We start from the raw sequence: 15322 nt of genomic DNA, 5'->3' as shown, positions 1-15322 counted from the left end.
GGGAGCTTTGCAGAGGCTCACCTCACGCCGCCATTTTGATGACGTCTCTCTGAGGTGACCTTTTCACAATAAAAGCAGATTCTTCTACAGGAGGTTCTCTGGCAAACCTTTAGTAATTCTGTTGCTTTGCTCTCAGAAACCAGTAGGTGCATTAATTAAAATAAATCAGAAAAGCCAGGATCATATGTTCTACAGCTAATTCAACTTCCTTTGTGAATTTATCAGGGTCCTAAAGAGGGTTGGGAGTATCTTTAGTAGATTCCTTAGTCCTGTTTGTACACAATTGCTGGTTCCCCTCCACCTAAGACCAGCTTTTCTCCAAAGGGAGCTGCAATAGAGGTGAAGATGAGAGAGAGAGAAAGAGAGAAAGAGAGAGAGAGAGAGAGAGAGAGAGAGAGAGAGAGAGAAGAAAAGGAGAGCAAGTCTGGAGAAGTAAAACACACATTAGGACAGCTGGAATAGATGGAAAAGTGGGGTGTTGGCAGTGAGCAGGTTCGGAAACCTGTAGTTCAGAGACAGTCTGTAAAATTTCTTCCTAACTTACCGGAGAGCAGAACAGCTCTCTGTACCATCTCAGAGGCTTCTATTTTCCTGTTAAGGTAAGTAAACCTTCCATTTCATTCAGTTTGATTTTTTTTAAGCCAGCTTTTTCTATATGTGCACACACAAAAATTAATTTAGATGTTATAAGAGTTAACGTTTTTGCCGTCTTAAGTTGATATCACTTCTAGTTAAATCTTTCCACTTCTGTAAGTATTTCCAAGACTCCTAGGAACTGTACATCTGCAGGTGCATTAATGGGGCTGGAGGTGGGGAGCTTGTCGGCCGTGGAGGGACTATTCTCCATGTTAATTTTCAGTTTTCTTTTGAGATCTGCAGAGTCTGAAAAAATTTCTAGTGATATGTGTAGGGTTGAAGTGTGCTGCTTATGGGTTGAGCTCCAAAGGGCTGTCACCTCCCGAGTTGCTTCAACCCTCTTACATGCCTCGGTTTCTCTCCCCGGCTGTCTAGTACAACCATGAGGACTTGGAGCGCTTGGTAACCAGCCTTTATGTGCACGTCCCCAGACGAGTCACACATTTAATTGCAGTTGCGTTGGAATTCCCTGTAGGGCCACTGAACGTTTTGAGGAGTCCCCTCAAACCCCTCCGCAAAGATTCTTAGTCACTAAGGAATCTGCAGCTGGAGGGAGTAAATGCCCCTTTTCTTCAGAGCTGAACAAGCTCAGACTCTCATTTATTCAGCAAAAGGTTTGGTTCGGATTCACAGTAAGCAATTCCCATATGAAAACCCAAAGTTAGAACCAGCTGCCCATTATTTTTCTACTGTGCTTGAGGTATCTCAATCCTTAACCCTTAACATCACCTCATGGATTTTAAAACAAACAAAACAGCTCAGATAAGGTCAGGGCCCCCTCCCTTAAAACAGGGAGGTTCAGAATTCCAAGAAAAACTCACCCAAGTTCAGTTGCTGCAAAGCAGGGAGCCAGTAGGGCTCAAAGGGCCCCTGCTGGTACCTAGCACAGAATGCGGGTCCCAGGGTGCTCATGGGTGGGCTGCTTTGGAATCCTGCCGACTACACCAAGTGATGTCAATGAAAAAACATCCAGCCTGAGAGAAAGCTTGTAAGTTTATTTGAGTCAAACTGATGACAGTTGCTAGGAAGTAAAATCTCAACGGATTGAGAAAATGCTTCACAAAATGGCGGTTTGTGGCTTATTTTATATGTAGAATCAAAGGAGGATGGGTACATGAAATCCACTGGTGGTAGATTAAGGGGGTGGGAGAAAGCAAAGCGGGGAAATCTCTGGGATTGGATAAAAGTAAATTGTAGAGACAGGTACTTCTTTCACATAGGAGGGTTGAGGATAGTTCACTTTTTACAGCACATAGAGATGGCAATCAGGGGAAAAAATAATAATGAGGGATTCTATAGTTTCCTGCTCTGGTCTGGAAAAAGGGATTACTGACATTCCAAGGAGGTTACAATACCTTAGGTGCAGAAAGGCTATTGGCTCACTTAAGGCATAAATCGACCATTGTCAAGGAAGCTACAGAGTAAAGATGTAACTTCCCACCATGGTCCTCCTTAAGAATTTTAATGTTCACGCCATCCTATGTGGTTATTTTCAGTCTCATGAACTTGTTAGGTTTAACCTGTGGCCCCTTTTCCTTCCACAACTGTTAAGACTCTATGCCATACATTTTTTGTAATTTTATGGGCCTAATGCCCAGTACTCTTCAATCAACATCTACTAAATGACTGAACACACCTCTCAGAGCACCAAGAAGAAGCCTGAATCTCCACATGGCTAGAGTATATTCTAGACTAAAGGACTAAGGTAAGACCTGTCTCCTGAGTTGAACAAAGCTAAACTCTGTTGCTCTTCACGGGCCCTACTACACATATTCTTTGCCTTCTGAGCCCTCATCCAGTCAAGGGATTTCTGGTTGAGGAGGACATACCTGTGTGACTTCCCAAGTCGTCAGACACCAGCCAAAAGAGGGAAAGCTTCAGAGTGGATCATAAGCACCACAGAGATGGCAATAAAAGGCTTATGTCCTCTGGGCAGTTATACATAAACCTCAAGTTTTTTGAAACAAACTATAAGGTTACTTTTTATGAGAAACACTACTGGGGGTCAAAGCAAAACTTCGAGAATGAAAATGCTGTAAGTAGAGGAAGGCAATGAGGCCCACTAGGGAATGTTTTGGGATTCCCATGGTGACATTTGTTTCTGATTTTATACATATAATACTTTTCTCTGGGTTTTTAAAAGCTTTTAAGAAAGGAAATAAACCAGATTCATGTTTCCAGTTTGTGCCATCCAATGACATATTTTCTAGTTTCTACAGGCCTATCGAAACAGGAAACAGGTATTTAAGATAAGCCTTTAAGTTCCTGCCTATTTTAATTCCTTTCAGGGCCTGGAGACATTTTAATAGTGTAAGATCCCAAATAGCTCCTATTCTTCTCCATACCTGGGAATATTTACTTTTCATTGACAGACGGCCTATTTTACATCAACAACAGTCTACTGTTTTCTCAAAGTACAGATAAGAGAGACACAAAATTTGATATTTTATTTAAATGCCCCTCAACTTCCTCTTAACAAAATGGGTAGGGTGGTGTGATGTGTTTTCCAACTCTGCCAAGCACATAACTCAATGCTGATCGTATCTACCTGGAGACAGAGCACAGGTCTCACAGGGTAAGGGCTCAGTCCCACAAGGCTTCTGCTTGCCCTCCACACTTTAGATGCCAATCACAAGTCCAGGTTGTCACCTATGCTTCTGACAGGCTGGCTCTAAACTGGAGGTTCCTGCGACCCACCTCCTCCAGTTCACTTATAATCTGCTTGAGTCACAGAACTCAGAGGAACATCTGTTTACTCCGACCCGTCCATCATGAACGATACAGGTGACCAGCCAGATGGACACAGGACCAGGTGTGTGGGAAGGGGCACGTGGCCTCAGTGCCCTCTCCAGACACCACTCTCCCATCTTCACGCGGTCACCAACCTGGAACCCGCTTCCTCCCGGAACCCATCCTTTTGGGTTTCTCTGGAGGCTTCATCACACAGGCAGCACCACTTAAGTCAGTGGCCATTGGCGATGGATTCAGCCCCAAGCCCCTTGCCGCCCCACCCCCACCCCCGGAGGTCATGGGTGGGACTGCAACTCCTGGCCACCAGCCCCATTCTTAGCTGCTTCCAACAGTCACCTGGCAGCACACACAGGTAGAAAGGGGCTTGTTGGGACTAACGAGACGCCGGTTCACCTCTATGGTCTGAAGCCATTTCCGGAACTAAGGACAAGAGACCAAATATTTTAACAAGAGGGTCCTGTTGCTCTTCTCCTTAGGAAGCACCAAGGTGCTGGCTCAGTGAGAAATGCAGAAAGGCCAAGTACACCCCTTCCCAGCGCTCAGGGTCACCGCACCATCGTCTAATGTCACATGACTCTGTTCTCCTTTCCCTCCTGTTTATGTTCTTGGCAATTACCAGTATTTCAAAAGGCAGCCCTTAGGTGGAATCTGTGTTTTCTGTTCTTATCAATAAACTGAGTCTTGGAAATTTTCATTTTGTCCCAATACATATGCCACATGGCACCTGTTTTCCCATCTGGTGACTCTGGCATGAGAGTCACGAACCCCAGTTTAATACTTGTGGTTTCCTGTCACCTGTGCTTGGCCATAACCCCCATTTCTAGATTTTTTTTGAAGCCAGACTTGAAACACTGAGAAATAAGCTGGGGCACCTGCGGGTGTGTCCTGGGTGCCATGGCCTCAGGGGGCTGAGCCGGCCCTGCTGCTACCCGCTACACTCTCCTCACCCCCAAATCCCCACGTTCCCGCTTCTCATTTACTAGCAATCCTCAAACTGAAAGTAAATCTTTGTTTTTCTCCTTTTGCATAGCAACAGAAAGAGTCCTGAGGGGCAGAGATCAAATTTTTCTGTTCACCCCGGAGCTCAACACAGAGTCAGGCCTACACCATATCCAGTTGCTGGATAAAAACAGAAGCAAAAAGCAAGTTGTCTTTCTGTTGGCTTATCTGTCACCTCGTTTCCTTCGTATGTCATCTTCCATCTTTTGAAATCACAGCTTAGTGATAAAGAAGAACAAATCACTGTGGCCACATTTCACACTTGTACATTTTATTTAATTAAATCAGCCATTATACACATTGCAGCTATGTATTGTTAGTGTTGTGTTTTCTCCATTAACTAATACATGCCCTCATAGATATATTCAATTAGTGTCATCACCATGGGAAAAGATGCTGACTCATCAACTGAAATTCACTTCTTCTCACAGTATTCAAGTTTCTCAATTACACAGCAAAAATCAGAACCAAAAGAAGGTGAATAACCATTATGTTGTTACACAGACATCATCTGCACTGCAAACCACATGACAGAAATGCATTTCTTGAGCTCCAGTGAAGGTCTGACGAGAAGACCGTGGTGTGTCTCGGAGAGTTCCGCCATGGGCTTCTCATTTTGGCTGCCAAAGAATGTTTACTTCCTATCGAACCACCCAGAAGGGCGAACATGAGGCTTGGAGACCTGGCTTGTGGGGCATCTCCCTCCTGGGACATTCTCTCTTGGCAACACTACCTGAAATGACGAAGTGGCATTGTGTGTCACACTGGTTTGTGACATTCGGAGCAATGAGTCATTTTTGCACAAGAGGAAAAGACCAGCTAGAATTGGAAACTGTTGCATCTGGGAGGACAGACTCCGGTGTTTGTTTTGAATTTCATCTTCATCGAATATACTTTCCTTTAACAAGTAACTGATCCAAAATGTATACTGTTTATATGAATATATTTGTGACTATATATGTTAAAATGCTACACAGCTTCAACCACTAGAGGAGTGAGGAACAGGACGTGGAAATCGCTCAGATGACTGACATCCCTTCTTTGAAAGAAACACACAGGAAAGTGCGCAAATACACATAAGGGTTTTCAAGGGAGCCTAGAATTCAAATAAATAAACCAAAAATTTTAACCAAAATCAAATTTTTAAGAATTTCACAACCTTGTCTGCAAGCTAAAGACAGACCTCGCTCGCTGAAAAGTGAGAAGTGCTTGTTCGGGGTGAAGAGAATGAAAACCATCAATGTGACCAGAAGAAGGTTCTGACTGCGGCTTAGGGTTTTAAATGCTACATGCGGGTATCAGCGAAGACAATAAACCCAGAGAAAAGGGAGGAGACCACCCCACCCGGTGAGGGACTCCGTCCTCCGTGTCCTGGGCGAGCCTGCTGCCGATGCGCTGTCCCCAGTGCAGTGGCCTGAAGGAAGGGAGGCCAGTAAGACAGCGTGGTTGAAAGCAGCCATGAAAGTCAGTCACTACAGCAGTCGCCACTTTCTGCAACGCCCTGCCAACGCGTCCCGCCACGAAGGACTCCGCGTGCTAGGAGGCCACCGGCCGTGGCTGCTAGCACCTGAATACCTCACTGCTCCTGGCCTCTGCTCCCTTCCGCCTTCAGCCTGGCTGCTGTCACAGGTGACAGCAGGGCACCAGCATGGGCTCAGTTGGGTGGGTCCCCGGGGTCATCACCCTATCCGTAAGTAGGAGTCATGGCTACGCTGAAGTCCTAAGGGCGTGGTAGGTCTGAAGTGCTTCTTCTGAGTAGAAGTGTATTGTCATTCGCTTGTGTGAGCAGTATCTTAACTAACCACTGCGCAGCCATGTCCGCAGGCCTTTCCCCATGGGGCCCAGTGTGGATATGGCAGGCAGTGGCTGGAGTCCTAACGTGTTCACTGACCATTTCAGCTATGTACACTGGCATGGGCGTCCCTTTGAGGGACCCCTTATGTTGTCACTGGAAGAGGTCTGCAGTGAGGGCGTCCTGGTGGGCGGGTTCCCCGGAGCCCGTGCGAGAGCAGGAACAATGGAGGGGCCAGTTCCCAGGGCAGCACACACCCCACCAAGTTGTGGGGATGGCACCCCACCCGGGAGGAGAGATACGATCTTTGGTCACAAATTAGCTTACAGTTAGAGAGGGTGGACAACTAACAAAATGCAGCCAGAAGTGTTTGCTAAAAGTGGAAGTGTCCGGCACCCATTGGGCTCCTGAGGTCCCTCTGCGGACAAACGGGGTGCACACAAGGGGGGCCCTGCGGTAAGGACGGGCAGCCCTCACTCGGCAGCCTCCGGCTACACGTCGCCCTCACAGAAATGCCGCAGGAGGCGCCGGAGGTCCTGCCGGAGGTCGTCCTGCCCCAGGGCTTCTGGCATGTCCTCCAGCTGCTCCAAGGACACGCGTGTCCCGTGCTGGTCCTTCACCACAGCCCTCTTCCGTGTGCTGGCTTTACTCATTGTCGTCCTGGAGGGAGGCAGACAAGACAGTCAGGCTCCTCTTCCCAGCGTACTGTGACCACGAGTGGCTCTTGTCTCATCGCAGGCACAGCTTTCAAAGAGCTGGGCTCGTCCTGGAACCCTGAGTCCACGTGGACTTAAGACCGGCCCAGGGTCATAGTTTGAATTGAATTAGCACCCCCGGCATCCGGCTTCATGTTCAGTCACCTCCCACTCACTCCCCAGTGTTCTGAGAGCTTTCTCTAAACTGGAGTATTAGTCTGTCAACACGGAGGAAGGTGGCCGAGAAGGCGGTCTGGGCCACCTCTGAAGCTTGGCCTGGAGACAGTGAGGAAGGGACAGGCCAAGCAGGGGCGGGGAGGGAGACACCTGACAGCCCTGCCGGCCCCTCGGAGCCCCACGCACTCTGCCCATCTCACATCTCCTGCTGCCATCTGGGCTCCCTCAGCAGACTGGAAAAGGAGATCTGGAAAAGGGGCTAGGACGGCTTTGTTCTATTCTGTTCGGGTCTCCTGACTTGAAAACCATGACAGGGTGATTAGTTCACTCTCAGTTCTTCTCACTGCCTACTTGTCAATTACAAGTCTCCATGCCACAAACATGCAGTGAGCGAGCTTTGTGTGCCAGATCCTATAACCACCATCAAGGAAACTGCATCGCAGAGAATTTAAGCCTTGCTCCAGATGGAAAATCCCACCGTGAGCGAGCCGTGAGGCCGGGAGTCTGAAATCCCAGCATCGTGTCTGTGAGCACTGTCCATGCAGCCCCACGCCAGGCCGTGAGGACACAGTCCATTTCTGCAGCGCCACCCAGCACTGTCCTCAGGGAGCCCAACGGTCCCCAGCGGTGGCCCTGCCCTAGGCTATGTCCTCACGCACCCTCTGCACTTGTGAGGCTCACCCTAAGTTTTAAATGGTTTGTTTCGGCCAAAACGCTGCCAGGTCTCCTCTGGATGCCTCGTCTCCTTCTTCTCTGTGGCCTCTTAGCCCCCCTTCCCTTCACTACTATGCAGATTGTTGTATGCAAATTGTTATCTGAAAGCAAACTTAAACTTGTTCCTCTTGATCAAAAGATCAAATTTGGTTCCGATGGCTGGAATCAGATCCTGGGTTTCTAACTATTCAGCATTCTAATTTATTTTTTCTCCAAAAAGGGAACTACCTGACTCTTTCTGCCAAGAGCTAGTAGGAGCCTCGATGGCTTTGGCCTTGGGGCTAAGCTTCCATGACAGCACCCTCTCTGGAGGTGTGTGTCCACATGTGTGATGAATGTGTGATGAATGTATGTGTGTGTGTCACTCGGCGATGGGACTTCCTCCTCTGTGTCCTGGAAGCAGGGGACATGCTAAACACCTCCACAAGGGACAGGGCATAGCCATGTGTATCCCCTAATCAAGCAGCGGTGGGGCTGGGTTGGTTTTCCACATCCCTGGCCTCAAATTTACCAGCCAGAATTGAGAATTTCAGAGCCCCTGTCTTCAACCCTGTTCCACTGGAAGGTCCAGTGATGCTGGGGTGAGCCTGGTGACCTGAGTGATCGCACAGGAGACTCAACAGTTCAGAGTACAAGCGCTCTACCCTCCACTCAGGGAGCGTCTACAAATCTGTGAACAACTGTGTCAGAGTCACAGCAGCTGCTCATTATTATATATCATTGGAGGGCAACCCCGTGGCAGAAGTTTTAATTTCACTGTTCTAAGTATGATATTTTACAAGCTAAACATAGCTTTGCAGAGTACATTCAGTGACAATCCTTCTCTTCGAGTGAAAAGCACAATAGTAACTTCAATTTCCATTGGTTCTTTTTGCTGCAAAGCTGGAGCATTTTATTAATACTCACAGCGCTGCCAGAGGCCCAACAAGAAGTGAGAACAGACCAAGGCAAGACGCCCAAGTTTACAAATCTCACAGTGACGGGGATGGGACAGCTGGGGAGCTGCACACAGTCCCCGTTCCCATGCGCAGAGGCAGGCTGCCTCCTGCTTTCAGACACTTTCTGACTTACAAAAGTCCCTGGATTCAGCATGACGGGGCATATCCAGGCTCACGCTCATGTTACGGCACATTCACGTAGAGGCATGAAACAGCTTGAAGGGAAACAACGCCATGTGCCACTAAAGAAGCGATTTACTGAACCTGAGCTGGAGGTAGCAGGCATAAGACTCATTCGTGAGCAGCTGACTAGATCTCTCTTCTTGTGCTCTCCAAATATGTCACCAGAGGACACCCAGCTGGCCGGCCTCAACAGAACTGGTGACTTACTGAACCCCAGGGGGTGACGGTGGGCACAGGTACCCACTCGCAGTGTGACATGCTGACACGTCTGCCCCCTGACAAAAGTCTTGGGGGGAAGGGTTGAGCAGTTGCCCAAGGGGCTTTAGAGTGTGTGCAGGGTCTCCATTTTTCTTTCTTAAAGTTGGAAGGCTTTTAAATTGTTAGTTGACACAATCCATGCTAACGCAAACCTTTTAATTACTGATCCATCCTCTTTCAGGATTTCATTCTCTACTAAAGTGGGAAAGTGCACTTTCATGTGGCTACCTGTGTAACTCAAAGCCTGAAGCGAGAGAGAAGAAACAAGACAAAACCATCATCAACCATGAGTTTTAACACAATCTGCTGCTTGGCTTAACTGATAGTCAGTATAAAAGATATACTGGAAAGGAGAGACCATTGTCAGGAGCAAATCTAAGCACTGAGTTTTACTTAGATCTGCCCCGTCTGTGAAGGACATTGGTTCTATACTTTACAGGGGCTGCAAACCAACACCCGTACTGTTGACTTTTGATTTCCTCCTCACCTCACCCCTCTGATTTATAGTGGAAACTTGTACGACAAATGCAATGACCAGAGGCAAACATGGGTAACAAACAACTCAGATAACTCACCCTCTGATTGTCCAAGGTCATTGGTTACCGAAATGGGAAGAACTAAGAGCATTTGAATAAGGTATGCTTTTACTCTTCCAGCGCATTCAGATATAAACAATCTCAATGCACACTGTGGGTGTGGAGGGGGCACGAAGGGAACATCTGCCTCCACAGTGTTTCAGTAGGAGAAGCGTTTCGGGTGTCTTTGCACACACCCACCATCCCTTGTCCAAACCCTTGGGGCTAGATGTGTTTCAGAATTCAGATTACTTTTCCTTTTGGACGTTAGAAAAGTAATAGGATGTAAATAGTGTATATTCTAATATGCCAGGTGGGATAGGGACAGAATCCTACAATCACATCCATTAATACATCAACAGCAAAACATATAAATATTCGCTCTAGGTAGGATAAAAAGACATGTCGTTATAGCTCCATGTCACTTCACAGTAAGTTTTATTGCCAAATTAGCTTGCTACTAACTTTTGGTTAGTAAAATTGGGTTTGGTTTTCAGAATTTTTGGATTTGTGAATTGTAGTAAGGGTTTGTGGATCTGTGACTGTAGACCCATTTACTAGAAATCAGAACTTAATTATAAATGCTCCTTTTATTTATGGTATAAAACATACCTGAATTCTCTTTAATGCCTATCACTAGAAATGTCTGAGAATATTAGCTAACAAAGATAATCTGCAATGTCTTTATTTCTTTCCCTTCCTAACTAGGAGTGCAAGTACGCCAGGGTCTTTTAAGCAAGATGTCTGATTGTGCCAGGCTCCTGATTCTGACTCAGCTGAAGTGAAGCTGGTCAACACATATTCTTTTCAAACACAATGCAAACATAAAATACACAGACAAGGTGAAGATGGTTTCATACCTTTTCAAAGTCGTCTTTGGCTGAAGGAAGATCAGTGGCTAAACTAGAGTCACCCAGATGTTTCTCCATCCTTTCTCCATGAACCATTGTTGTTTTAATAACTTTACTGACTCGACGGCCTTCCACTGGCTCTGCCTGAAATTGCGATGTACCGCTCGGGACGCTGGGCTCAGACAACGTCACCTGATGAAGGAAGGACACACAGTGCAGATGTCACTGCCAAATGGAACAACGGAGAATTGTACTATGTAAAAACAAACACACACGCTACAATGTTATAGACTGGCCTTCCAGAAAACAGTATTTTGAAAAAGAGAAGCAGAAAAAAAACACCTAGAATTAATTGATAAAGTCTGTGTAATGGTTCTCTCTACACAGCCCAATCAAATACTTCAACAAAAATCTGGCAGGAAGTTTTGTAAGACACTGCTCAGTGCAATGCAGAGCTGCCCCTTGCGGATGAACTCTCTTTTCCCAGCTAACCAGTTTTGACATCATGAAGATGAAATGAACCCCAAAGGAGGAACTCTCAAAGACATGAGCTCACTGGCAAGCACACATCACAGTGAAATTTTGAGGATGCAAAGGAAGCTAAATGGTGAGAATATTTCAACTTATGTGTCCAAGAGAGTCAACACGTCCCTCAAAGAGGGATGTAAAAGAGAAAGAACCCTGTGCATGAAGGAGTTTCTAGAGCCTGATCAGTGGCCCTGAAATGCAGAGGCCCGAAAAGGGAGCATCTGCGGACATTCCCACGGAAGGCCACTGGGCTGGCTGCACTGGTCTTGCCATGCGCATGCACAGGGACGCACAAGCACGTCAACACGCACGGGACGCAGGAGCACTTCCGCACACGCACAGGGACGCAGGAGCACTTCCGCACGCGCACAGGGACGCAGGAGCACTTCCGCGCGCACGGGGACGCAGGAGCACTTCCGCGCGCACGGGGACGCAGGAGCACTTCCGCGCGCACGGGGACGCAGGAGCACTTCCGCGCGCGCACGGGGACGCAGGAGCACTTCCATGCACGCAGGGACGCAGGAGCACTTCCGTGCGTGCACAGGGACGCACGAGCACTTCCGCGCTCACAGGACATGTTCACGTCACTCTGCTCGCCAGCAAGAGGAAGTCGGGTGTTTTTGGATTTCTGCTGTGGTCAACTACGTATGAGTTCAATGGAAAGTAGAAACGAAAAGGACTGGACGAAGTCAATGAGTATGATGGTTACACATCTCACTGATGGTTGCTTTACAATTTCACAAAATTGGGAAGGAAGAACGAATGTGAAACTCAGAGCAGATTGCCACATCCCCGCACCCCGTGTGTGTCCTCTGAGCACCATGTCACCTCCGTCAGTCAGTCTAGGAGAAGTGCACGGCCTCACCTCTGACTGCTCAGTGTCACTCTTCAGGACAACGCGCTTTATGACCCGGGAGTAGCCGTCCCCGTCCTCGATGCTGACGGGTTCCTGGGGTAGGCCCTGCATCGTGACCTCTTCCTTCTCAGTGCCGTCGGGGGACAGGTACCGCCTGATGATTTTTCTGGTGACCTGGAAGACATTGATTCACACGTCCTGTTTCTGAGTCACGGGACCAGGTCCTGATGAATTTAGGCTGCTCTAAAAGCAGCCTTTGGGGACATGTGGGCCAGTACCTTCTTCACCACGGTGTGTCCATGCTCATCCACGTACTTCTCTTCCGTGACTGTTTCCGGGGGCATGTCAGGCACATCGTCCCCCTGAAGAATTGAGAGAAAGAATCAGTCCAGCCTGGTGTGGTGGCATCTGAGGCCCGGCCTCCACACGAGTGTGTGACGTGAGCGGTGCCAGACCATGAAAGCATTCTGAGTGCCACACAGTGAAGTGGTAGGTTTAAGAGAACAAGAAGGCAGGTTGTCACATGCGTAGGAGGAGGTGACCAAAGTTAGCTAAAACTCACGCAGACACACAAGAACAGGCCACAGGTGAAGGGTGCAACAGCAGGAAAAACTCTGCTCTGGCTGTGGCCCTGAGGAGCCCATAGGCGCCATCAAGCACTTTTCTTTACAACGGAACTTAGGAGAGTTAAGGGTCAGCTTTCAGGAGGCCATGCACTGCCCGAGGAGCATGCCAGGCCTCACTGCCCCAGGGCAGTCACTAGCTTTACGGGGACACACTGGCCGCACGTGTGGTACCTGGATAATGACCCTCCGGCGGACAACCCTGGTGGTTACCATGGCCTCTTCCTCTGAGCTGGCCTCCAGTTCCCCTAACTCCTCTGTTAGCTCCTGGAAGCATGGAAGCAGGTTTATTGTCATGCTAGGGGATGTCTTGCTACTGGCTTCTGCCCTGTACCTCACACTGGTCTCTGACAGTGTCTTTCACTGGAAAAGCCAGCAGGGGTGACAACTGCATGCTAGTCTCAAACTTCAATGAGAATACAGCTTTTTGTTCAATGAATGAAAAGATTCTGAGAGCTATCGAGACTGGCAGAAGTCAGTGGCTTGTCCACACTGCTCCTGGGAATGGAGACCAAGGGCCCACTGACTCTCGGGCTTCGGCTCTGAGTGGCTGACCCGAAGGAACAGCAATGTGTTCTGCTTATAGCAGAACCTCCTGCAGTAAGTTGGGGCATTCCACGGCTGGGACCCAGCATCTCCCTGGCCTCAAGGAGACCACCCTGAATAGTGTCATTCGTTCTGCAGAGGCTGGGAGGTAGACAGCAGCCCAAGTTTACGGGTATGGCCCAAAGCTCAAGGTGACATTAGAACTTTATATTAGAACTTAAGCCTTGGAGTCACTCTTTCCTAATGGAATGTTGTTTTTTAAAAAAGAAAACTAAAATTTTCAACATACTTTAAAGTATGGCTTATATTTCTACATTCTTTTCTGCTAAAGGAAAACACAAATTCTAAACCAAACTGTACTTTAAATACACTCAGGAATCTGCTGCTTAGCAATAGGGTGAGCAAGAAAAGTGATGGGAACTGGGTCCTCACGTCAGGGGCCTGAGACATATGGGTCAGAACAGGAAGCTGCAATGAGATGGCTGGGCGCTCCGCACGCATGAGGGCAAGGCCTGAACACACACTGTGGGGCACAGGGTCACTTATCACAACTGACTTATACGCACAGAACAAATGAAATATATCAATTATCCAGGTCAGTTTTTCAAGTCCACACTTCAATAAGCTTATGGATTCTTAGGCTAAATTTGGTAACTTTTAATCCCAGACAGTGTCTATTTTACTGGAATTGATTGAAGCCAAAAACTTGAGAGATGAGTAATTCCGTGCAAAGGCAGACGTGAAATAAAAATCCATTCATGGGATGAATTTATTGTTGAAGACAATTGCCCAAATTGGGAAAGGTTCTCATCTGCCTGGACCGCTCCTTGTTTTAGTCATGGTTTTAGGTAAATCATGCTAACAGATGTCTGCTCACAGTGAACCAAAACAAATGTAGGACTTAAGCCCAAAGACATGTTGTATTACCCTTTTCCCCTAAAAGATTTTTTTTTTTATCTAACTCATTCTTTCTTGCTAAGACAGATAAACATTAATGCTTCAAAAACATTTTGACATACAGACTGCTTTTGAATTCTAATAGGAAAAATAATACCAACTTTAACTTATATTAAATTAAGTTTAATTCAAACAGATTCTCACACTTCTTGCGTGAGAAAATCACCCAGGAAGTTACTGAAAATGCCGACTCCTTCCCACCCCTCCCCCAGACTGAGCCCCACCCCGCACCCCAGTGCTGAGGATATGAACCATTCAGACCACATTCTCGGAATAAATTATTTAAATGAATTGCTCCCGACAGCCTCCAGTCCTCTTTATAACGTCAAAGATCACTTAATGACAAGGGACTGGGCTGCATCTCATGCTGCTGACACTTAGAACCAGGAGTAAGTTTAGGCAGAATGTCCTTTTTCTAAGTGATTCTTAAAATATACATAAGGAAAGTGAATTTGGAAATAACCCTTCTGCTGCTGACAAGAGTTGGCTTGGGGAGGTACCCCTCCCATGCACCTCCCGCAGGCGCCCTGCCTGGGGCTGGGGGAACCTCTCCCTGCTCTGAGCCTAACGTTCCTTGCTGTGAAAGCCAAATGGGGTACTGTTCACCCCATGTTCATTTTTTTTTAGCAATGGTTTCCAGTGATAAAGTTAGGGCATGTGGTCAAGTAGCTAGAATTGGAACTGTGTATCATTTTTTTCTAGATTTACTGGTTTCCAGATTTTAAAAAGCACAGGGGCGTTCAAGTGGCCAGGGTTAATTTATTTGGCCAAACTTTTGTTGTGCAGTGAAAAAGTAAGCCATCAGAGAAACAGAGAATGAAGATGGCTGGCAGCCATTCCATGTGGGCAAGGAATGGAGAAGAACTTCTTACCTTTTGAAATGCTGCATCCTCATCGAGTCTTTCGAAGACCGGTGGCTGGTCATCAGCCGACTCCACGATCACGAGGCTCGTTTTCCGAGGAGAAGCCCCCTGCCTGTGTTCCGGGGGCTCCTCGGGTTCTTGTACGATGGGAGGGTCTCCCCGTTCACCCGCTGTCCAGGGCTGGAGGTAGGGCCTGTCCTCTTCAGGAAGGGTCCTCACTTCCTCAGGGGTCTGGCTGGGAGAGCCAGGTGCTGCCATAGCCTTCTGAGTGTCGCACACGTCTGTCCCTGGGGTTGTCACACTGAAAGGGAGAAGTCGTATCACAGCATGGAGCATCCCCCCACTAAAGCAAGGGAAATGCATCTTCCCAGTCCATGAAA

At 47.6% G+C, this 15322-nt stretch overlaps 1 protein-coding gene across 6 annotated transcripts in view; it reads right to left on the bottom strand.

Annotated features, from left to right (window-relative positions):
- Positions 1–4635: 4635 nt before the first annotated feature.
- ANK2 (ankyrin 2) overlaps positions 4636–15322 on the bottom strand; it is a 193845-nt gene continuing 183158 nt past the window's right edge. For 3 of the 6 annotated variants that reach the window (XM_081075594.1, XM_081075596.1, XM_081075597.1), the window contains 5 exons: positions 14952–15243; positions 12232–12315; positions 11963–12127; positions 10579–10761; positions 4636–6838 (listed from right to left, as the gene is read on the bottom strand). In XM_081075594.1, coding sequence (XP_080931720.1) covers positions 6824–6838; positions 10579–10761; positions 11963–12127; positions 12232–12315; positions 14952–15243 — 739 coding nt within the window. In that variant the 3' untranslated portion in view covers positions 4636–6823. Of the gene's footprint in view, positions 6839–9295; positions 9388–10578; positions 10762–11962; positions 12128–12231; positions 12316–12750; positions 12844–14951; positions 15244–15322 lie in introns of all 6 variants that reach the window. The other 3 variants (XM_081075593.1, XM_081075595.1, XM_081075592.1) reach the window with 2 other exon arrangements.

This window comes from Rhinolophus hipposideros (genome assembly GCF_964194185.1).
Source record: "Rhinolophus hipposideros genome assembly, chromosome: 16".
Taxonomy (NCBI): Eukaryota; Metazoa; Chordata; class Mammalia; order Chiroptera; family Rhinolophidae; genus Rhinolophus; species Rhinolophus hipposideros.
Note: the sequence above shows the minus strand (reverse complement) of the source record. Positions and strands in the feature narration are given on the sequence as shown.